The 24,949-nt window shown below is 34.6% G+C and overlaps 1 protein-coding gene across 1 annotated transcript in view; it reads left to right on the top strand.

Annotated features, from left to right (window-relative positions):
- Positions 1-24,949, top strand: part of COL11A1 (collagen type XI alpha 1 chain) — a 163,070-nt gene that overhangs the window by 87,188 nt on the left and 50,933 nt on the right. Inside the window, exons 31-41 of the mRNA XM_062581998.1 lie at positions 1,945-1,998; positions 5,047-5,100; positions 7,202-7,246; positions 7,377-7,430; positions 7,526-7,570; positions 11,351-11,404; positions 13,268-13,321; positions 15,253-15,306; positions 16,198-16,305; positions 17,038-17,127; positions 17,417-17,470. Coding sequence (XP_062437982.1) covers positions 1,945-1,998; positions 5,047-5,100; positions 7,202-7,246; positions 7,377-7,430; positions 7,526-7,570; positions 11,351-11,404; positions 13,268-13,321; positions 15,253-15,306; positions 16,198-16,305; positions 17,038-17,127; positions 17,417-17,470 — 666 coding nt within the window. The remainder of the gene's footprint in view (positions 1-1,944; positions 1,999-5,046; positions 5,101-7,201; positions 7,247-7,376; positions 7,431-7,525; positions 7,571-11,350; positions 11,405-13,267; positions 13,322-15,252; positions 15,307-16,197; positions 16,306-17,037; positions 17,128-17,416; positions 17,471-24,949) is intronic.

Here is a 24,949-nt window from a genome sequence, read left to right as displayed (position 1 = left end):
TCTGCAAAATAATTCTTCTTTCTTTAAGTCTTCAGAACCTGCATAAAAAAAAAGAAAAAGAAAAAACCCTCTAAACATTAACTTGGTTTTGTAGTCATTAGTTTTTAAATATGAATTTGAATTATTTTTACTTTTCCTTTTTTCCATTCCACCTAATGCGAATACCAGTACCTATTTTCAAACTTTCCATCTCAACTGTGAAAAATGTGGAACTCTCACAGTCTTACAAGTCCAGAATTTGAAGGCTTAAAAATCATAAGATAACGTGAAAATTACTGGAGCTAGCAACACTGATTTGGAATTTTCAATCCAAAGTTTTCCCATTTATTTATTCCTTTTATTGCCTATTGAAAGTCAAACATCTTCTGTGGATACTCTGCTATGATGCAGTGGGTTAGAGAGGAATTCTATGTGGTGGTTCTTGTGACATTTACTTTAGCATGAAGGCGAAAATAATCTTTGTTAATTTTTATATCTCTCCACAAGGAAGTGCCTTTAAGAGCCGCTATCTGTGTCCCATCCCCTTTATTATTTATTCTGACCTTTCTTTTGTGCAAAGTCATAGTGTTCTTTGCTCATCAGGACTACTCTTCTGTTGACTGAAAGTACCACAGTAGTCTCTTGTCCTCTACATCCAGCTGATCCTGTGATAGGAAAACTCTCTTCCCCAAGTAGGGTAGGACTAGATTCGCTTAATAATGAAAATGCAAAGTATTATACAGAAAGAATGAGCTTATCAAAAAGCTTATCAGAAAGGAGCTTATCAAAAAACATCCATATCCACACACAATCTAGACGGCTGGGCCTTTCTCAATCAAAAAATCTGTGACAAAACTCGCACTGAATTTCAGAGTTTGCTTCACTGTCAAGCTGCAAAACTTTTAAATCATTCTAATGCATGCAGCATGTTTCAGTGTGACACATAACTGGCAGCATTATAATTATTTTTATAAATGGAACTCTTCAGTATTATAATTATTTTTATAAATGGAACTCTTCTTTAATAAGGTCTCAGCCAGAGACATGCCCTTACATGAATATGATAATTCACAAGCCCTTTATTCATGTGCTGTATTTTTTCAAGGATAAACTTGTTTATTTTGCCAAATTCTTTCCTATGCAGGAGGTCTTTTCTCTATCTTTTCCATCACCTAAGATTACTGCTAAGTACCATTTTGTATTTTGCAGTCATATCTTTCCCATGGAGATCTTTCCCAAAATGTGATAGCCTGCAACATGGATTGTGTTTAGAATAGTTAGAGCTCTCATCTCTCAAAGACTGAAGTTACTCTCCCCTACTGTTGAAGGTGACAAGCCATCACTCATCATCTAAAAGTCTGAAGAGACAAACTCCATGTGGCACCTTATTTCATTTCTAGGAATGGGCAATGTCAATGTTGATCAAACTGTTCATCCTGTTGTCTCTTCCGAACATAGCAAGGCAACCATATTTGTTGATAAAGCTATTCCTATCAAACAGTTAGTGGAGTATGATTCACCATATTCTCAAAAAGTAATAAGCTACTGCTTCAAATGTTTATTCATGAAAGTTCTATGGAAAGCAAAGCAGCCATTGTACAGTATGAAGTTAAAAAAATCGATTCTCATTAAAGCCTGGTAACAACCTGATTTATTAGAAGATATTAATAGTTTAGTGGCCTCTTCCCCAAAGAAATACATGGCATTTTGTGAAAACAAAAAGATGCAGAGATACTGGCTTTGCTGAATTCATTCATTGGAATAGGATTTTTTTAGATTTTGAGAACTAAACCTGTTAACTATTTCTCTGTTGTTTAACAATTAAAAGAAGAAGTAGATTTCATTAAATATTATATTTCATAAAATATCACTACTCTAAATTGTGGAAAACAGTTTTCTATAGAAATATGCTAAACAACTAAGGAACATGAGCAAATATAATTTAACCCTGTCATTTTATTGCAGGGTAAGCTTGGTGTACCAGGATTGCCAGGATATCCAGGAAGACAAGGTCCAAAGGTAAGTGGTCTTGGTTTTCTGATAGTGCAGAAAATTAGTCACAATGGCAATTATTCTTTTATTCATGTGTCTGGAGGATCAGGGAGTGAAAATCAAAACATGTGCTGTTCTTCACATTTTCTTTCTGGACAATCATGTTCTGAATTAAAATCTTTAAAAATGTTAGGTCTCCACTGGCTCCCCCTCTCTTAACTCCACTGCCTTCAGACCTTTGCCAACCTTACATGAGTTGTGGTTCTGTGTCAGCATCAGGCAGGCATACATTACATGATGTTGGAAAAAAAGGAACTGCTGATATGTTTGAAACAGAATGAGCACTATATTGACCACAAAATGGATGCTGATAGGGATGTAGTATGATGTTTCCATTTCTCATTTGCTGTGGCTAATGGAAGTGGCAGTAGATTAGCCATATTTCTTTGCAACATATTTTCATTTACAGTTTTGTCATGTGTTCCCTTTGCTTCTGTTTAGACAAACTTGTGACCCAGTTGTTTTATGTTGATTTATGTGCCTACATCTATTCTTCCACTGTCCTTTATGTTTTGTTTGCAATAGAAAATATGTAGGTTTTTTTCTGGTCTAAGTGAAGACTTAAATATTTCCATTTTTAGAATGGAAAAACACATTTTTAGAACTATCATCCTAACACAGCTTTAGGAAATGGGCATGCTAAATTAATGTATTTTTTTAAACTTACTTCAAAGAACTCTCTAAGATTAGTAGGAAACAAAAAATTAAAAAATACCACTATTCTACAGACATTTCCCACTGTAGAGAAGACCATGAGGGAGACTTTGGATCTTTAGATTGTCTCAAAGATGAGTCATCTAGGGAAACACTGCAAGTAAAAGAACCTCCTACCCCTTATATACAAATGAAAAAGTACCCTCCAGTGAAATCCTCCATTTTGTCTAATTTGGGGTCTATTCTTATTTTCAAAATTGAAATTATAATTTTTTGGCAGAAATACAACTTTCTATCTGGCTAAGCAACAAAGTGTTTTTCTGACTCTGGCCTGTGTTTTCAATCAACTGAATGAACAATCTGAACAGTATTTATTCACTGAACATTCCATGTTAATGAAAAATATCAAAACCACATCAGGAAAATATTCATGATGAATAGTCACCTTGAGGAAAATCTTTTGCTTCTGCCTTTTAGCCCAAATGCCTGAGATTTCAATCTCTCATTTTATCTCCCTTACATCAGAACTGTCTTTTGAGAAGTCTAAGATCAAAGAGTTTTTACATTATTCAGTTCTAAGAACAAAAATGATGTGAAGCTTCAAATAAAATTTGACTGATTCTTCAGCAAACAATTGATCAAGAATTTCATTACATTAAATTTTCATCAAATTAAAATTGAAAATAGTTCTCAAGCGGAATTCACTGTTCACAAATTTCTTCTAATTTGTCACACTAACTTCCAAGAAAGAGTAATGGCAGCTGCAGTACATCAAGTCGTTTGAAATTTATTCACAGTCCAGTTCAAATTAACACAAGAGAATGAGAAAAGGAAAACAGCAGAAAAATGTACTGACTGTGTAAAGGAAATAAGAAGTCCTGTCACAGAATTGCTGGGAAGATTCACACTGCTATTTTTGCTATTAGTTACTTGCTTGTTCGGGTTTTTTTTAATTTCTAAGAGTTGTTCTTATTTTACTAACATTATCTGATAATTTTCAAGATATATTTTCTCCAGTTCAGTCCCTCTTCATTAACACAGTTGCAGAAAGTACTGTATATATAAGATACTTGCAACCAAATCACACCCATTGATGCCTGAACATTTGAGTATGTTTTCATTCCCCCTAAAGAATGTGCTTGGGTTTCACTGAATAGAATTTGCACAGATTTTATTCATACTTTAAGTTAAAACCAGTGAAGAATTTCAGAAAGAAAAAAAAAACTCACACATTTTCTTCCACCAATGAATATCAGCCAAGTTTTCGTTAGAATCACTGTCAGTTAAATTGTACTGTCCCCAAACCTATCCAGTTAATGAATAATTGGAATGACTTGTGCTAAGTAGGATTTATTAAAAGGCATATATAAGTAAGAAAAAGAGAAAAATAAAAAGGTACTGATTGAATTTTTAGTGAAGACAACAAAAACTTAAGATAAAATTTCTTGTTGTCTGCATTTTAGAAATTGGTTGTTAAGCCACTAAAATACTAATAGCAAGATGTACAGCTATAGATACATTATCACAGCAGGTAGTCTATGCAGAGTGTGGTCAGTTGTTTTACTAGCTGGTCAAATCAAACAATGTTTTGATTTTAATCTCCTGTAATTTGAAAGCATAATTTATCAAGTCTATCACCTATTTGACCCTGAGTCCCTTGTGACAAATTAATACATTGGCAGCTTATAAGTCTGCTCTCCCTCTGGAGCTGTATACCAGAAGTAAAAAAGAAAATAGTAGGATTCAGATTAGAGTGAACATTAAACAGAAGGAAGAAGGAGTAAAAGGAGAAGTGGGAATAGTTCCTGGAAACATTTTCTATATATAGAATCAATCTCTCCATAAATTCTGCTGACTAGACAAGCAGGTTGTAAGCATGTTACAGTGAAAAAAAGCACAAGAAATTATCTACAACAGGACCACTATTCTGCTATGGCAGTACTTTACAGTTACTTTGCATGGAGTTACTTTGCAAAAGAATTATTATACTGTGAGCTAGATGGTAGAGCCTTGTTTTTTGTTCCTTTTTTTCAGATACAATTACAGTTATTTCCAGTGGGCTGCTAATGATCTCTTTCCTATTGTTAAAAAGTATTACCTATTTAGTGAATACTTTACAGTCTAAGAAGATGATAAATAATGTCTATTCTATGTGTTGATGTTTTTTGCATTGCATTCAGGACTTGAGGCATTGTGGTAAGTTAATTTACAGATATTCAGCAGAGCTGCCACACTTGCAAATTATGTGTGATGTACAATATACGTCACTTTGGAGGTATGCTTCACATGTAAATTAAATGTTGCCTGTACAATAATTTTGTTATTGATGTTTTCTGATATTTACATTGGTTTCTTACATAGGGCTCAACCGGTTTCCCAGGATTTCCTGGTGCCAATGGAGAGAAAGGTGCAAGGGTATGATAATCATGTTTGCATGATACCTAATTAACTATGTGGAACTCACTGCTATGAAGAAGTCACTGAAACCTAAGGAATACAAGCTATTATCAAAAGAACAATAGAGAAAACAGGACTTCTACTTAGGATCAACTCCTACAGTTACATAAAATACTGAGATACAAGTTTTCACTTTTAAGGCATTAACCAAAGTATACAGAAACTCAGGCACTTTCTCACAGGGTATCTTATTCTGTAGTTACATATTTGAAAAAGAGAAAAGAATTCAGCTGAATGAGCTGGCAGTGACTATTTTCCTGTATCCCCTAAATTATTATGCTACTATGCAATACACCCTCAAGGGAACTCAGTTTGTATTTCCAAAGTACTCTGATTTACCACAAGCTTTTTTATAGCCTCAGCTTTGAAAATGCAAATATACCATACAAGAGCATGTACTATCATCAAGTCAATGCAAAATGACAGCTTTTTGTGCTTTATTTACTTGAAGCAGGTTGGGGGAAATTTGTTACGCATGTTCTTCAAACCACAAAAAAGAGATACAGGTTAGAAAGAAGGTGACTGTACTGTTGTTTCTAAAGCTCACTTAAACATAGCTGATTATGTTGTTAGAAAGCTGATGAAATTGTAAAAAGTGAAAAGATGAGTCAGAATTCATAGATGATAGGAGATCAATGTGGCATTAAGTCAAACTGAAGGAATGTATATCACTATTGCACTTAAAATCTATTTTAGTTTGCAGCATGAAAACAGAAGCAGAAATTCAAATTTTTAAACATGAAACATAAAAAACCTATTGCATTTGCAGTTGCTGATATATAGTTTAGATTGTTCCTGTATTATTTTAACTGCGATAAAGATGTGTTGTTATGGATAGCTACAGGGAACAAAACATAATGTTCAGGGGAAAATGAGATATAACTGCTAATCAGAATATCAGATTTAAAAGAAACAAAAGCATAACACATCAAGGAACAGACTTAAAACTATGAAAATGATCCATTATCAGGCCTTCAAAGAACTTTCAATTCAGGGAGGGTACTAACTATATAATTAATACCATCAAACTTCATGTGTGTTTAAGTGTTGTGCTGAACATCAGTGAGATACAATTAACTACTTTTTTTTTTTTTTAATTTGAAGCATTTCTTACTATTAATATTGTCAAAAGGCATATCAGTGTGTGCTGTGCTACCACACACACTGGTATTAGGAAAGACAGTCATTGTTCCTGAATAGTTTACAACCCCAGTAGCATTGTAAGAACAATACCTCATTTTTATTTTGATAAATGAGATAAGATTCATATAAAAATAAAACAAAAACCCTCAAGAAACAACAGGCATGTGGATTTAATTGTTTTTTTTAAATAAAAACAGCCTTTATACAAAGACCTCTCCAATAACTTTTTGTTGCTCTTCTGTTCACCACACAAATTAGCAAGTACCGGTCAGTAAGTTTCTTTTTCTATCTGAAGAATATGCTCCTGAATTTTAAGCTTCTTTGCATTAGAATGCACGACTTTAGTAAATCCAAGCCTAAAGAAAGGAATCTGTAGCATATGGGTAGGAGATACATTGGAGCAAAAAATTAAGGGTTAGCATTCTGACAGCTTTTGTATCTCTGTGCAAGTGTGCAGCATCCTGGTAGCTGTTGTAATCCCTGTTTCATTTATGAAAAGGAGAGGATTGACCTTTCTTTTCTCTGTTAACCTGTGGAACTGTCCAGCAGAATCTGGAAGCGCTGTCTTCAAGGCTGTTACATTGGAAACGCTGCTATGTCTTGTAGACTGCTGCAGAAGGATTTTGCATGTTGTGCGACATCTTCACTACTATTTTTTTGAAATGTCCCACTACCTATGACAGAATCTGACTCTGAGGCAAATTTGGTGCATTTAGCTAAAAGTCTCAGAGAACTCAGGAAGATAATCAATTTTATCAAGGACCATATATCTGTAAATTAAATTGCAAAGCAGACACTTAAATGTAAAATAGCATTTAAACGTAAGGGAGTTGAACTCTGCCTCCACTTCAGTAGAAAACTTTATCTCACAAAGCTATTGTCTGCTAAAATAATTTGTGTGAACTTTTCTTTATAGGGATTACATGGCAAACCAGGCCCAAGAGGACAACGAGGACCAACAGTATGTAATTTGCTTTGCAGTTTAAAAGCATTTCTATATGGTATTCTCCATTATACTATAAAGAATGTTGATGACTTGGATTTGTTACCTATTCGCACCTATAAGCTGCATCTGTTTGTTAAATTGACAGGGTCCAAGAGGCTCAAGAGGTCCCAGAGGTCCCACTGGCAAACCAGGTCTGAAGGTAATTGTCAGGCCCACTGTACAGAATGGCTGCAGGCTGTTTCTTTAAAAGAAGGTAGAGATTTCATCTTTGAACATATTGTCTTTCCTTTCTAGGGTACTGCAGGCAATGATGGTCCTCCTGGCCCACCAGGTGAAAGGGTATGCCTAAGAGAGCTATTTGTGTACATGTTGTTATTCTCCACCATTCACGATTGTGGTTTGGGGATTGGAGGGTTGGTTTGTTGTTTCTTCTACTCGTGTCTTTGCCCTTTTTTGACCAGAGTAACCATAACTAACAAAACCTGAATTCCAATGGTCTACTTTTCGTAAAGTTAGGTATGAGTGACCTGAAGTGTGCTGAAAGCTGCTGCTTCCATTTGTAGCTCAGTTTTGTACAAATAGGGCAGAGATTACACCCACACTTTATATTATATATCTATGCAAATTACAGTTGGACTTGTCAGCCTGTGCTCTTAAGAATGCCCCACCTACTACATCTTACGGCTTGTTTATGGGATTTATAAATAACTCAGCCATCTCTAGGAGCTTCTTTGTTGAAGCTGCAGATTTTTTTTGTTCTGATCAGCTAAGAATTCCCTTCAACCTATTTTCTGTGTGCTTGAAAAATCCTATTGTGCTTGCTGAAATAAAATTTTCTGCTTACTATTATATTACTAATCAATACACAAATCCAATATATAGTCTAATCATTACATAGCAGTGTACAGAAGAACAATATTAATAAATAATATTTGTAATAGCAGCACATGAAATCCTACTCAGATAGTGAAGTTAAATGGGTCTTTCCATGTTCCATAATGTCACATTGTTACACTACTAAGTGCATGCACACCTTGTGCAATAATATTGGCAAAACAACAGAAAACTGATTTTGCTGGAATGACTAAGCAATTAAAAAACAAAAAGGCCAAAAGATCAGGCAACATGTTTTGGTTAAGTTGATTACTGGAGATAAGAACATACCTAACAAAACTAACAAAAGCACAAGTGTGTTCTACAAATCTGAAAATTTCACAGTGTCTGCAAAAGCTAATTAAGGTTAATTTTGTTTGTTTTATCCCTACTAGTTGCAAGCAACATATTAATAAACATCCTTCTACTATATACACATAAAGGAATGCAAGGGCCTTCATATCTAAAAGGAAGGGTAAATTCCACATTTTCTGCTTACTAAAAGGATGCCTGTCCTGTTGATTGAAAGCCCTTAAAGCATATGCAAAAAATAATACCAAGTACACTGTAAACAAAAGCTGACTGAAGACCTTTCATACTCATCTTTTTAACTCTTTCATTCCTGAAGTAGAACATGATTACTTGAGTGTCTATCAAAATGGTTAGTAGAGCAGGGCAGTGGTTCTTGGAGTAAGATAGAGGGGTAGAATGGAGCAGGGGGTTGATGGTTGGCGAACTATGTGGTAGCCAGTACATACGGAAGACAGCACCCTGAAAGGAGGCTGCAGTAAGAGGCAGAGAGTACCTATTCGTCAAGCAAAAGACAATGTACCGAGTGGAACATAGACAGCAGTAATAAGCGGAAAGTTTAGGTGAAACAGGAATGATGTAGCACTATGGGAGAAGTATAGGGGCAGGAAGCTGGGAGTCAAGGGAGGAATGAGTGAACTAAGAACTAGGCATAGGAAGTATCAGTCCAAGGAAGGAAGCATAGATTACTTCACACTGAAAGGGAAAACCAGAGACAAACTGCCAGAAGCTGAAAAGCAGAATTTCATGAAGGAGGATTTTGCTGGCAGTGTCAAGAGGTTATGCAGAAGAGGAGCAGTGAGGGGGCTGAAACAATGAGCAGATCAATCCAGGATGAAAGGAATCCTGGAGAGAAATAGATTAAAGCATAGAAATGAAGTGTCACGGAACTCGACATCTCAAGTCATTTGTGCAGTGTTAGTGTAAAGTGTTCATTTGCTTTGGAGTAGGGGTGAATATCAGCCAAAAATTAAAAATGTCATTTCTATTCAGTTTAGATTGTTTCAGGTACCTAACATGTAAATATTAAGTAATCTGTCTTCTATGGCTACCATTAGAATGAAATTTAATAACAAAACAGATAATGAAAATTTAGTAACATGTTGTGAGTATTCTAAAGTTTTATTTTTGCATAAACCATCAACTCAGTATCTTGAAATCTGTAAGAGATACTGTGAATTTAAAAAAAGTTAATCTTCTTTCCTTAAAAATCTTAAGTATGATCAATGTACAACAGAGATTTATGAGAAAGTACTTCTAAGAGAAAAACTTTGGGTTCTGATCTTATAACTCAGTTCCTGAGAGGGACCAATTTCTTTTGTAATATTTTTTTAGAATAGTTAAATCTATTTTAACAGTTTTCCCCTATAAAACTTCTCCTTTTTCTGTTGAAAGTTTATTATATCCAGAAACAAATGAGAAAGTCATTTGCTCACAGAGGCAGCAGTATCAAAAAAAAAAAAAGAAAGAAAGAAAGAAAAGAAGAAGAAAAAGAAAAAAAAAGAAAAGAAAAAGAAGGAAAAGAAAAACAGAGCCTATTTGTGAGTTGTGGTGGTTTCAAAAAAACCTAGATGTAACAAATGCTTTACCACCATTTTGAGGAGAGAAAATAAAAATGATAGGTAGATCGCAGAAAGATTTGTTCCTCTGCTTAGCACTTCTTAGTTGACTCAGTTTTAGTTACACAGTATAATCAAGGCCTACCCTAGAATCAGAGTCTCTTAAAGACAAATTCTCCCAGGCTGGAAGCAGAGAGTCTTCTCCCTCAGCTCCAGGCACACAGTGTATGGCTTGCTGCAAGAGGCAGCTGCACTCTGGCGGTGAGCCACGGCTTTAGTGAATGAGGCTTTAGGACCTGAGACAGTTGATGCTTTATCACAGGAGCAAAAAGGTAGCATAACTTGGGAGATGTGGCCTCCCACTTCAGATCTTTGCATTAAATTTCAAACCACCATTTCTGACATATTTTTTCAGCTGATGGCTTAGTAAAACCACACACCATATACCAACTAGACCAGGATAGATCTTGTACTGCTGCAAAGCCAAACAGGAGAATAAAAAAACTAACTGCAAAACTAAACAGGAAAAAATCTTTTAATAACTTGACACTGAGTTCCATTCATTATATCAGCAACAAATTTTGACAGTTGGCCTTCATTTCTTTTAATGAGGACTTCAGAAATGATCATGCAAAGTAGTGCTTTGTAAATATATATGTACACATACAAATATATATGTACGTGTGTATATGTATGTACATATATATACACAATGTACTGAATCACATAATCATCTCTAAATAGATTTCTAAAAACATGCTTCCTGAAAATTTTATCTCTCCATATATATTCACATACACACATATATCTATATAAATAAAATTTTAATGCATCACAATTTTTTTCCAACTATCTCAACTATTTTTCGTGAAAACAAGATTATTATTCTTACTTCTTGTTAACTCTGAAAAGCTTTTTGTGTTTGGAAGTAGTTTGTACTGTTGTCAAAATGGCTTGAAATATTATCAGAGTATAAGAACTGCCAAGAACGAGTGTTGGATTCAAAGTTAACAAAGACCAGCAGGCTATGAATTAGTTCCCATCCTTTGTGCAATGTACAAATCAATGTTTCTTATTCCCAACTTACTTCTATTTTATTATGCATGGTTTCAGGGTTCAGATACAGAAATAGTACAAGTAGTTTTTCTTTTCTGTGACTACATTCCTATACAGTCAATATTGCTTTCAGGAAATTTGCCCAACCTCTCTATATTTGAGTGGTTGATACTAATATTTATGCTAATATAGAGCAGGCGTTATACATACAATCAGATACTATCTACAGGGTTAATGTATTTTCCTGCTGAAGCAAACTTTTCAATTCAGTGTCATGGCAGCTAGAATAAAACTTTACTTCTTTGGTTGCCTTTAATACTAGGGACCACAAGGGCCTCAGGGACCTGTTGGATTCCCTGGACCAAAAGGACCTCCAGTAAGTATCTTCCTAAATAAATATGTGTAATGAAATAATGTTATTTTTTCATACAGAGTTTCTGAAGTTAATATTTGAAGGTTTACTTAAGGGTTGTTTTGTGTATAGATTACGAACAGGTAAATTTCTTCCAGGCTTATGGAGCTTTAAGGTTATGATGAGAACTCATCTGGATATTCAAAAAAGTGGCTGAGCCTATCCAACTGGTGCAGTTTATATGACATTCAACATCATATACTGAACTGGAAATGCTCTTGTGTGTTAATGCCATAGTTCAGGTGACAGACTGAGTTTAAACAAGGTACTATACCCTCTGTCTAGTGTATATTTCCTTTAAACAGTTGATTCTTTAACAAAAATGCAGAAGAAGGAGACATTTATTAATAATAGAAATGCACAGTAGAAGTAGCACATTTGCAGTTACCCCATAAAGGTATATTGCCTTTTATAAATTAAGGTATATTAAGAGTGATGGTGAAATATATGATACTTATTTATCTTTTGAATTAAAGAATTTTTATAAATGCTGATATGTATCATGTACGTTCTCTCACACCACACACATAATTGAAAAATGAAGGTAACTGCGTTTTTTGTTTGGTTTTTTGTTTGCTCTTTTTTTAAGAGAAGTATGCTTTTTCAGAGATTTTTGCAACTTGCTGTTAGTTGCTGCCAAATCATTCTTAGGTCATAAATGTGTTTATACAAAAAGAACTTTGGATGGGTAGGTCTGTTGTATTTACTAATTCAAGACTTTCACAGTTCTAGATCCAGCTTTGAACTTTATTTGATGAAAGAAAACAGTCCTCCCAAAACTTATGACTGTGTTGCTGTGGTATCTGGTTTTCTTGTACACAAATTGAAGAAAAATTATTTATATTATATTCTATAATTAGATCTTCAAAACTCATTCTGAACTCATGCATTGAGGATGCCAGTTCGATTATTTTCTGTTCCTCAATCTGATTAAATTTCCCTCAAGTACATTGTACAGAGTAGACAAGCAAAATCTCTGGAATAACTAGAATGTTATGACATCAAAAGAAAGTCATGGTTTGTGATGACCTTGCTGGAAAGAATCCTATTGGAATTACTGAGCTAGGAATCCTAAGGTCATTTTTATCTACTGATTTTTGCACCAGGCAGTTGGCATCTTTCAGCAACTTACAAATACAATGTAATGTATGTACAATGGTTAGTAGAAGAGGCACTGAATGGTTAGTGGAAGGGGCACTGGGAGGGAAATAAAACACATGAAGTAGTAAGATGTAGAAAAAGAAATGAAAGCAAAGCTTCCGTATTAGTGAGCAGAAACATGCTCCGTACTATCGTTGGTTTGGCATTTTTGCCTTACCAAACCTCCTTTTGAGTGAACTACCTCAGAGCATGTGCAATACTCAGTGTACATAAAATTCTCATGAGTTTCAGTGTGCTGTGTTTACTGAGACTGTGATTTTTCACTCAGGTATTTGCTGTTTTTATTTCCAGCACCAAAAAACGCACCTTCTCAAATATTCCCCTCATGCTTCGTTTTGCACGAACTGACTCATTAAGCAAAGAAAAATGAAGGAGAAGTTTAGGGACTTTGTATGATTTCTGAAACTACGGAAATTTATTTTGAATGTGCCTGCGTACCACAACCCAACAATCATTCTCCAAACCGTTGTTAATGCACATCAGAGTGGAAACAAAGAAAAAGAAACTTTAAAATTGTATGTAGCGGATATCAGAGCAGTTAAGCTATGCCAAAGGCTGGCCTGAAAAAAATGAAGAGACTAGAGATTCTTATCACTAATAGTACACTTTTTTTCAGAACTAAGAATGGTTGGAAAATGCATTGGTTTATGTATTTTCCAATTTCAGGGGCCACCTGGAAAAGACGGCTTACCTGGGCACCCAGGGCAGCGGGGTGAGACTGTAAGTAAATGAACTCTACAGTTCTAGTGTTGTAAACCTACTACAGCTAAAAAAATAGAGACAACTTAATTGAAAAACAGATGAGGCTGGGACTGGGAGATAATATGACTGTAGCTTTGTTATGGCTTAATAGTTTAGGCATGGGAAAGCTTTATTTTGTTTTTATGCTAGGAGGGTGGAATTATTCTTGAGTATGCCCTGTTAGTAATGTCACAGTGAGCTTAAGTAAGCAATAGAAGTAAGAAAACTTAATACTCAGGTATCAACTTCAGTGAAGGTTTGTCAGGCAATTACTATGTGGTTCTTTCCTCAATGAATGCTATGTGACATGGCCTAACAAAAAGTATTAATAATGATAAGCTGCTAGGAAACTTAAAAGCCAACACCTTAAGAAAGTAGGATCAGGAGTGATTCAATCAACCGAAACAAAGTTGAATTTTGAAACTATGTAATCCCCCTAAAAAAAATCACAATGAATAAACTTTGGCAACGTAATGAAAAAACCTAATGTAACATTTTTAGTGCAATTGTTTTTTTAAAAAAAATACTTCTGTAGTGCCAAAATGAATGTTTCACTGAAATCGCATAAAGTTCTTGCTTAGTTCTTCAGATCTAGAAAAAGCCAGAGATGAATTTAGAGAGAAATGTTGTTGGCAGGTAAACTATGTTTTGGGTTCCAACTTGACTAGAAATCTGCTATAGTATTCAAACTGAAAAGATTTTTCAATAAAAAATGAGATATTCTGTAATAGAGGTTTTAACTGCAATGACTAATTACTTTTAATTGCGTGAATAAGAGAGCAAACATACTTCTTTTGATTAAAATATGTGTGTCTTTTTGGCAAACTAAAGTTACAGTCATCATCTGTTGATGAATAATGAATTTTATTTTCAGTCCACCATTTGGGGTATTGTAGTCAGAAGGGAAAAAACAGTTACTATTTTCCCTTTTTTTTATTTATTTCTTGATTTCACTCATGACTAGAAATGTAAGATGCAAAATACAGTAAAGCTAGGGACTCTGTCACTCTATGATGTTTGCATCAGATTCCTCTGGGTTTAATCACTACTATAGTACTCTAACTTTAGATCTTGTTTGGGCTTAGTAGGTTTGCAATGATATAAATTTTGAATAACTGAAAAGCAAATACAGCTCTTCATTAGCTACTGAGTTATGTATTAGAGGAGAAAATGATAGCGTTTTCTCCTAGTAAACCATATTCACTTTGAAAAATTGCCAATGTTTGTTAAAATTCTGGAGATAGGAATGATGCTATCATGATAAATAATTTGTAGTATAGGTGTAGGAATAAACTAGATCCTGAAAACCAGAATAAAATTACTGTTTCCTCTAGAAATGATTATCATTTTCAGTGATGTCATCCACAAATTGGAAGGAGGCATCAGCTGAGGAGATAGCTGGATTGTCTGATATTGTGCAGGAATTTAGTGTTTCATGTCTATGAAAGGATAAAAATGTAGTAACTATTTCATATATTAGAATTAATCAAGGACCTGGTTATTTCTTACTGCAATAAATTCACCATCTGTGTGTTTCTTAAAAGGTCTGTTTTGCTTTATGATTCATTTATATATATATATATATGTGTATGGTATTTTCAGCTGTCTTATAGATACATCACTTAGGATTTCAGACTCATCTAATCAAGTTCACCTAGAGAGATCTGTAAAACTGACTGGAATTTTTACTGTAGTACCATCTCAGACTGATTGGAACTGATACAGCTAAGAAAGATTAATCAATATTTCACTTTTAAGCATACATAAGAAAAACGTATATTGCAGTCTTAGTTCCTAGAGAGAAGAAACCTGTGACATGGAATTTCCCTTTCTCCATTTCAGTACAGGTAGCAGTTTTGCTCTTCTCTATCTTGTCCTGGGTAATATAGTATATTATGGTTGTTTCTCAGGGTTTCCAAGGAAAAACTGGTCCTCCTGGTCCTGGTGGTGTTGTTGGCCCTCAGGTACATCATTCAATTTACTACCTAACTTTATAATACTAACATTTAATGGTTATGTAATACTGCATCAGGCAGTTTTAAGCTGTATTAAAAAGAAGATACTGATGGATATATCAGCTTCAGTTTTAGAAAGATGTACTTAGCAATCAATGATTCCAGAAAATATACAAACATTGGTGTTACCATTCCACTTTTATATGTCGTGTCTTCTTCATATGATCATAAAGTTTACAGTTTGCGGAAGTCAAGAGTGCAGAGTAAGATCTCTAACATGAAATCATTTAGAAAAAACAATATATTATGTGGCCTTTCTGTCAGAGGCCAAATTTTGGTAATTTTTAGATTGTGGAGATATTCACTATCAAAATTTAATTTGATCTAATCTTATTTATTTGCAGTAAAATTAGTGGATTAGGTATTTGAATTTCATGGGCTCTTTTAGGTGATTCCAGCAGTGAAGATTTTCTGCCAGTGAATCTGAGGAGATCTTTCAAACCTCCTACCTTTCAATTCATATTATTCAGAAAAACAGCAGTATTTCAAGACAGGTAGAGGCATGTCCACTGTCTTTTTTGTAATGTCCTCTCATATGTGCATAAGCACTATATTTTTAAACCTTCATTGCTTAAGGAGCAAGGTCAAGATTTCACTCTGTGGATGCAGTACAGACATGTCTGCAGGCAGAATGCAATGTAAGATTTATTTTATGGGATAAAGATACTTTGTAAGTCAGCTTTGCCTGGAGGGGAAGGTGAGGAATGTATGCTAACCAATGAACATATTGTTCTGTAACAGACACTCAGAACAGCTGGATATTAAGATTCCTCTTCCTTCCTCCATGCCAAAAGACATCAAATAGCTCAAGATGATGGAAGTTTTTACTTTTATGCTTAGGGTCCTACCGGAGAAACTGGCCCAATTGGGGAAAGAGGTCATCCGGGTCCTCCCGGCCCACCAGGTGAACAAGGCCTCCCAGGTGCTGCAGGAAAAGAAGGTGCTAAGGTATGATGTGGCTTCAAGAAAGAAATTGGAGGGGGTGGTTAAAATGATGACATTTCTAATTGTCCTAGAACATACGGAATAAAATCAGAATATACCAAATAAAATTGTGATTGACACATTTCACTCAGTAAGATTTCAAAGACTGGAAGATTCTTATTTCAGAGCTGCTTTTGCTCTCAGATAAATGATGAGAATTCTCTTGAACCAATAATTAGCATTTTTGTAATTAAAAAAAAAGTAGTATACATATACCATGCTTATACTATGGAAATAGATATTAATGACATGTTCCACATTCAAGTGGAAAATTGTACATGAGAATCTAGATATAGATAGATATATGTAGCACTGGCTATACAGTACAATTTGACTGATGAAATACCTCTTAGCCTACTTTTGGGCCATTCTTGGGCAAAAAAGAAAAAAAATTGTTTATCTAATTACTGTGTAATTTTGTTCAATTGGTCATTTTAAATGGACATCATAACTTTCTTTATGAATATATCTTTCAAAAAAATTTATACCTAATACTGTATTTTGTTAAAACTTAAACATATTGATAAACTAGAGTAGTAAAAATCATAAAAGAGTTGGTGGGTTAAATAGGAAGGGGCATAATCTTTTTCTGTTATTAATAATCAGGGTCTGGTATTTCATTTTCACCACTCATTTAATGATTAACATTAGCATTTTTAAAATTTTTATCTAATCAACTTGCAATATGTTTCAAAGGGTGACCCAGGCCCTCAAGGTATTCCTGGGAAAGATGGACCAGCAGGTCTCCGTGGTTTCCCTGGAGAAAGAGGCCTTCCAGGAGCTCAGGTATGACTTAAACATTAGAGCAAATAATACAGTGTTTCTAAGAATACAAGAGAACAATGAATTAACATTCTTATTTCATGAAACCTTCTACTGTGCTTAAAAATGAATGCAAGAAGAGAACACAAATCAAGTACCAATAGTATTAAGTGTCATTGGCTGTAGAGCGAAGAAGGAATTTATTCAGTTGCGTGTCGTAGGATTTTTACATTCTTCCTGTTATGTATATTGCAAAAATAACTCCTGAATTATCCAGCCTAAGAGAGAGACTTTTTTTTTTTCCATTTTTTAGGGTCCAGCTGGTCTGAAAGGAGGGGAAGGTCCACAAGGCCCACCTGGCCCAGTTGTAAGTAAACAACATAATTTTATGGACATATAGACAGTATTACATAGTAACCTTTTTTTTCTTTATATACTGTGATATTTTGATCTCAGTCCATAAAACAGCAGGCAAATACATATCATTCTAAGTGAACAGTATTTTTTTTCTACTAATTGCCCACATTAATTAGCATATCATGTAAGGAATGTGAAGGTTGTGCAAATCTGAAGCTTGCTGCTATCAGTAGGTATAAAATAGACCTGTTGCTCTATGCTTGCCACTTACAGAAGTTATTTCTGAAACAAAAGACATTTTTGGTAGTGGAAAATCTATAGACAGTGGTTGTTGTATTCATGCTATGTTCCCTTTGTACAACTGCAGTTCACTCATACAGTTGACCCAACTAATGTCAAGTGTGTATTGCTGGTGTACTGCATAGCTTAAGCTAGCTTTTAAAAACGTTATGGGATTACTTTTTCATCTTTACTCTTGCATTTATTCTTTTAAACCATGTGGTTCATTTTAACTCATTATGAAACAGATACTTTTTGCTTAGGTCGTGGTACCAGAAAGTTTTATATATAAAAAAAACTGTAAGTATTTTGCTGATCTTCCATAACTTCCATAGAGTTGGAAAATGTCACACAATCTATTTCATTCCACACCTATTATAATTTTATTTATTTAGTTATAATCTGACACAAAAAATGCTGGAAAAATCACAATAGATTCTGCTCATAAAATCTATTGTTATTTTTCACCCTAAGTCTGGAGAACTCAACGGACTTTAAAAAAAAAAAAGAAGAACACATCCTAGTCCTATTTCATAGTGCTTTAAAACTAATACAGTGAATGGTGTTGCAGCAGGCATACTATACTATTATTTTTGCTGTATTGGTTTCACTGTAAAAATGTTTTTCAATTAAAATAGTGTAGGAAAGAGGAAAAATTGTAGTGCAACCTTAAGAACTTTAAGAAAATATGATGAGCATCAAGAAAAAAAAAAGACTCTTACATCAGAACAAAGTAATATGCATTCCAAATTTCTCATTGAAATCCATGGGAATGTAGATCATGCAAGAAAAGAATAGTAGAATAGTGGCCCATAAACAGCACCATCTTATGAATGTAAAGAGATGATGCATAGTACAATTACTCAAGAACTGTAAAAAAAATCGTTACTAAAAACTGCCCATTGCTTTGAATGTACTTCCTGTGTGGACCATGCTTTGAAACAGGCTCAGTGGAATTGTTACAAATGAGGTTTGCCTGGCTAATGATAACTGTGTAAAATCGTTTTACCAAATATGTTCGGGTAGGTACTCCAACAAAACTGTTTGGCATGCAGTAATTTCTTTCTCAACATTTTAGTGTCAACATATGCATAAAAGTATGCTTGCCAACTTTTTGTGTTGCCGTGGTTGTTTTTCCCTTTATGATTAAGATAGAGGAAAAAGCAATGACATGTACTTATTCTTCAAAGAGAATAAGTTGTTCTCCCTTGACTAGTATTGGTGATTTTTTTTCTAGATAATGCTAGGGTCAATAGTTATTTACATTAATATTTTGTTTCATGTTTAAACTTGTACTATTTATACCTCTCTTACCTCTTTCACTTTAGTTTCTGGTAATTATCAGTTGAAAGATATTTGAAATAGGGTACCTGCTTAAAGTAGCCTGCTCTTTGTTGTCATTTTTATGCAAAAGAAGTTCTTCAAGGATGCACTGAGATTCAAAACATTAAACATGGGAAAGAATGGTAATAGAAAAGTTCTGGCTTTTAGATTATATTTGCATATGTACTGGAGAAGACCTGCTGTAGCATACTTTTAATTCTTGATTTCTTAATACTTGGTACTTAAATTCTTAAAGTTAATTCTTGAATACTTAATACATTTAAGCTTTTCTTCTTTAAATCAAAGCTTACATTTTAGATATACAGTTCTCAACACAATGCAGTACAAGCACATTCTCAAAAGGCACTGCAGTAAAGTAAAACTCCTGAGCTTTCTGTTTTTTACCATACTCCAATACTCTACACTGACCACTGTATTGCATAACCAGTAATATGTTCCACTTAAAAATACAATCAAAATGACTAAAAGAAAAAGAAATCAAATCCAATAAAATTCAAAACACAATTAGACAGCAAAAACACTTGTAACCTGACTATTTCCACACAGTTGCCACTCATGAACTGGTATTTCCTTTGCTTTATTAATGACTTGCAGTGTAAAATGTTTCTGATCTGTGTTTGGAATCTGATAAACAGATCTGCACAAACAGGGAATTATAATTCAGAACTCTACTGTGATCAGTGTAACTCCACAGAGAGGTTGTAGTCCATCTGCATGCATAATAATCTTCAGCCTATTATGGTAGCCTTGATTTTAATGACATTAAAAATACATGCTATATTAAATACAAGAATATCCTGATAGACCAAAAAGACCTACCCCTCTGATGAATTCTTTCCAGTAACACTGCTCCCCCACACACTATGACTTATATACAATTTATATATTTTTACTTTTCTCATATAGTCTTCATGTATCTATTTTCAGGCTTTCAAACATTCAGGTAACTGGGAATAAAGTGGGAGCTAGTAGGAAGGGTCAAGAGGGAAACCATCCCACTCCATCCAATGAAGCTGAACTGTCAGAAGGAAAGATAAATCAGAAACAAGAAAGCACAGACCAGAGTAGTCTCTTCAATCTAAAGGTCATGTATATATTTCCTATTAAGAGAGGAGCTAAGGCTGGACTCAGCTTCCAAGCAAATAGTGAGCTTAAGTGAAATGAACTGATACTTTTCTAATCATACAGAAACCATGTAGTGCAAGCATTTCTGACATGTTTACACATCGTGCTTTCTCAGATGGGCCATTTACACAATAGCCATGCTGCTACTGTGATATAATTTCTCATAAATACACCTCACATAAGATTGTCAGGCAAAAGCAAATACCCTGTTACAGTTGTCTGAATTCTGATATACACATTTGAATTTAAATTAAAAATTTCCTTTTTTTTCTATTTTGCATAGGGTATGCCTTCATTACAGTTTTAGTTCAGAACATCAATGCCTTTTTGAGGTGAATGTCGCAGTCATCCCCAATTACCATACTTTGGTTCATATCAGGAAGTGGTCTTGTAGCACATGAACTGTATTCTTTTTATATGAAACTGAACCAGAAATGAAATTGCAGGACTGCTTCTAATACATTCCCACTAATGAGAGTTCGGTGTTAGAGCACAGCTAGCATAAAGTATACCCCTTATAAGTATATATAAACAGTCATATAAACAGCACAGTACCAACTGGTTCACTGTAAGTCCATTCCTTTTGAGGTCTCATCTCCTGACATTTTGTGTGTGTGTGTGTTTCTCCTTTTTTTTTTTTTTTTTTTTTTTTTTTTTTTTTTGAGAAATAAGTGTAGTAGTAGCAGGTATTTTGGGCAGAGCAGAAAGAGACATTTTCTGTTTTGTATAGGGTGTATTTTCATTAGTGGTTTTTCTGCCAAGTATTTGTAAACTTCATTGTAGGATAATAGCCCTGCAAACAATATTTGAGGCACAAAAAACACCAAGCTGATCTACAAGTTTTGCAAAAGTCCTCAGTGGGCTTTTTTCCTATTTCATCTTTAACTGCTAACTTCTTATCTTGGATGTGCTTTCCCATGAAAAAGATGCTTAGATGCACCTAATATCAGGTTTCTGTACATTTGCAAAGACCACAATTAAACCACAATAGCTCACTCTTTTCACAGCAGGTCATAGCAGACCATGAGCATCAAATGGTCCTAAAATATTTCCAGTCTATATTTAGGCAACCGAGGGTTCATGCAGTAATGAGAAGTGTAATTATAGTTGAGTCTTCATTTGGCATTTATAATAATAAGATTCATGCCACTAGATGATTTTCCTCCAATTCCCTGCCAATACCAATTGCTCCTAACTAGCACATATACTCAATTGGAAGCTTTATTTGGCTAGTGCCTACATCTGCAAGCATACCAAACAAATGACTACTCCAAATATTGTGCATGCCAATTACTGTGCTTAGAGGGATTTGGACAAAAGAAGGAGATGCATGAATGTGCTCCAGAGCAAGGTCTTTTTCTTCTTTTTTTTAATAGTTGTCTTTTATCTGCTATTTTTATCTTCTGTTTGTTTTCTTCTCTTCTCGTATTACTGCACAGAATGCTGAATGTTGATGAGAGAAAGCTCTTTGGAATGTCAATCATTCATTTTTCATTAGCTCATTTATGGATAGGATGCCCAAATAGAATTGTGAATAAGCGAGCTATAAGGTACCCAGTTAGCAGCACTGCCAGAATTACAGCTCTCTTCCTCTACCTGATAACATTATTCAGTCATGGGGATGTTCACTTGAGTATTTTAAATCATCAGTATCAGTAAAAAGTATTTCTACTATTGTATAATGCATACAAGGCCTATAAATTACGTATTTCTTCACAGAAAGTGAGATGAAAACAAGGTCATTAATGACCTTATAATCTGTATAAAAGAAATACAAGACAAAAACATGGTATTTCCATTCTGTAGAAAAGTTTTTTTATAAAAAACACTACAAAAGAAGATTGAAGGATATGAGTACCACAGTTTACAGGTTGGTAGAGAGTTTGGTAGCAAAATTGTTTCATAGTGAAGGGGCAAAGTGACAAAAAAAGATAATAAGCATAGAGACAGTAAAAGAGAAATTTAGGAAGAGAATGTAGAAGTGTGGTTTACACTTCTGAAGAGACTATTATAATTTCATCCATTCTACATAACTTTTCTATTTTTTTAGCTAAGGTATTGAAAAAATCAGTATAAGAAACTAAATCTCTTTAATTACAACTTTCTCAGATTTCCTACAAAAATACCAAAAGCTGAGACACAAGCAAGGATTTAGAAATTCAGCAAATTATATATACTAGCAGCAGCTCTGCCTCTGCTGCAGTTGACCCCTCTATCACATGATCATTCACAGCATTATTTTAACAAGTTTTAAAAGTAAAACAAGTATTTGAAATTTTTCTCAAAGAACAAACTTAATGGCCTGCCTAAAATGCTTTTCTTGTTGATTCTTCTTTGATCTGAGTCTACACTGTCTTTCTCACAGAGAAGTAAGAAGATTCTTGATAACAGAATCTATACTTCCTGTTCATGACTCATGTGAAATTTAAGTGTGACAAATAAAAATGCATGTAAAAATACACATGAAAGTTGGCTGAGTAAAAAGAGCTAGCAGAATTTACAGCCACTGTTAGTGCCTGCTGTCTGATGTAGGAAAGATCTGTGAGTTACTTGCATTTTATTTCCCTCTATCCTTGCATCCTATTGATGAGTTGACTTAAAATTGGTTAGTTTATGAGATCTGACAGGATCAGAGACTGTGCTAGTATGGCTGCAGGCAAGTGAATTTTTTGTTGTTGAATTCACTGAAGTCTTAGGAAGTGTTTTTTTTTTTAAAAAAAAAATAGAAGTTAAACTCAGGCATCCACAGAGACTTTCAAAAAAATAAAAAATAAAAATAAAACACCTGGAAGGATAAAGTTATCTATGATTCCTGCACAAATACCATTTGAACCATTTTGCAGAATTAGGTCTAACTGAAGTAATTTGCAAAAAGGTTTGGAGCAACTATTCAGCTTTCTGCACTTGCAGTAACCATTCAGCACTCTATTTTGCCCCGGTTATCTAGAAGGAAAAGCACCTTAATATGCCAGTGGGGTCAGTCTAAGAAAAGCACTCTATGAATAGGAGCAACAAACTGTGCCTTTAGGGGCAAAAGCACCTTCAAATTCTAATATTCAAAGAGGTAGCCAAACTCAATGTTGCTTGAACATTGGGGGGGAATGCCTATTCAGAGCCTCAGACTACAGTATCTGTTACTTATCTTTTCCATGATGTACCACACCAGTATATCAGTTGGAAAAGTGAGATTACCAATAGCTCTTTTGTAGATGTCAAGCTGAAAAGCTAGAGAAAGGTATTATTACAGCAAACAAGTCTTTAGCAATGCTCAATTGATACAAAGGTTAATTGATTTAGAAGGGGAGGACAGATCTTTCTGCTTGTTTCCAGTAAGTCCATTCTCAAAACAATTTTTCATTTATAAATTCAGCCTGAATATTATTTATCTTGCTTTAGAAGTGTTTTTAGTGAGGCATAGGCTTTGCAAAATGAATGAGATTTTTATAAGTATCCTGTTTTGATACTAGCAGCAAAAAGATTCAGAATGAGAAAGAGAAGAAAATTTAAGGTCATGAAAGTTATCTTTGTTACTGTTCATTGTATTGTTAGAGACAGCAGCACAGTAATCCCAGTTTAAAGTTATTTACAAATTTAAGAAGTGGAATTAACAAATTACTGCTGTATCCAAGCACTTCTCTCATTCAGCTCCGGAAAAGCAAATAGGTCCCAGAAATTTGTCAGACAAGAGCCAATGATTTAGATCCCAAAAGGGTTAAGAAGTCTAGCTTTAGGGGTTTTTGTGTTAAAAAGAAATTGTACCTCCATATACTGAGAGCATGTATTTTCACTGTGAGAGAACAACAGAAAATGGAACGTTCTCCCTGCATGCAGGGATTAGAAGGAAAGCTACTGTACTCCGTACAGAATTGCAAACCTGTACAGAGCAGCCTTTTCTGACCACCATAGTGATTACCAGTTAGAGTAGCGTCTGAGGCCACCTTGCCAAATAATGGCATTGTTGTTTCCATGTGGATACGTGCTTTCAGGGCAGTTTTCCCCACTGCTCTGGGGGGAATGGGCATGCTGTGCCTCCTCAGATCAATTTTCCTGTGGAAAGGTAACCTTCCATCCGCTCTCTTAGTAATCAGCAAAGGTGACACTGAGAAACCCAAATGAATCGCACACAACGTACTGTTTAGACCAGTTACATGAATGACAGTTGCAGGTTGTGTCATATAATTAACCTCAGCAGTAGTTGTAGAGGACTTCTCACACAGAGAGTTGGATCATTGGGTCTCTTGTAAGGTATTTTTGGTAATTAAATAGCAGGTTAGAACTAGCTATTCTTCATGCAGTGTCAAAAAAGGTAGGATAGATGGAAGAAAGAGAGACTGGATTTCTTTTTTTTTTTTTTTTTTTTTTTTTTTTTTTTGCCAGTTTTATTGGTGGAAAGAAATTAGAGCATGATGGTTATTTAGCAGCATCACTACTGAAGTTTCACAGTGCCTCACAGTGCGAGAGAGATGTTGCTCTTGCCTATTCATATTGAGAAGATTTGGAAAGGATAATGCTGGTGAAGGATGATGTGTGGAGAGAAGATATGAAGTACTAGGGAGCTGCAGACACAAAGCAGGATCTGCTCAGAGTTTGACTGTGATCTTAAATGTAGCTGGGCCTAGCCCATTTTCTGAGGGTTGCTGTATCTTTTAAATATTTATAAGAGGCCATATGATCACTCTTTTTAAAATATTTCTTCCAGTTGTTATTATCTGTATTTCATATTTTAAAATCTTATTTCATA

Source organism: Rhea pennata, chromosome 8 (genome assembly GCF_028389875.1).
Source record: "Rhea pennata isolate bPtePen1 chromosome 8, bPtePen1.pri, whole genome shotgun sequence".
NCBI lineage: Eukaryota > Metazoa > Chordata > Aves > Rheiformes > Rheidae > Rhea > Rhea pennata.
This window is presented reverse-complemented; position numbering and strand designations above follow the sequence as displayed.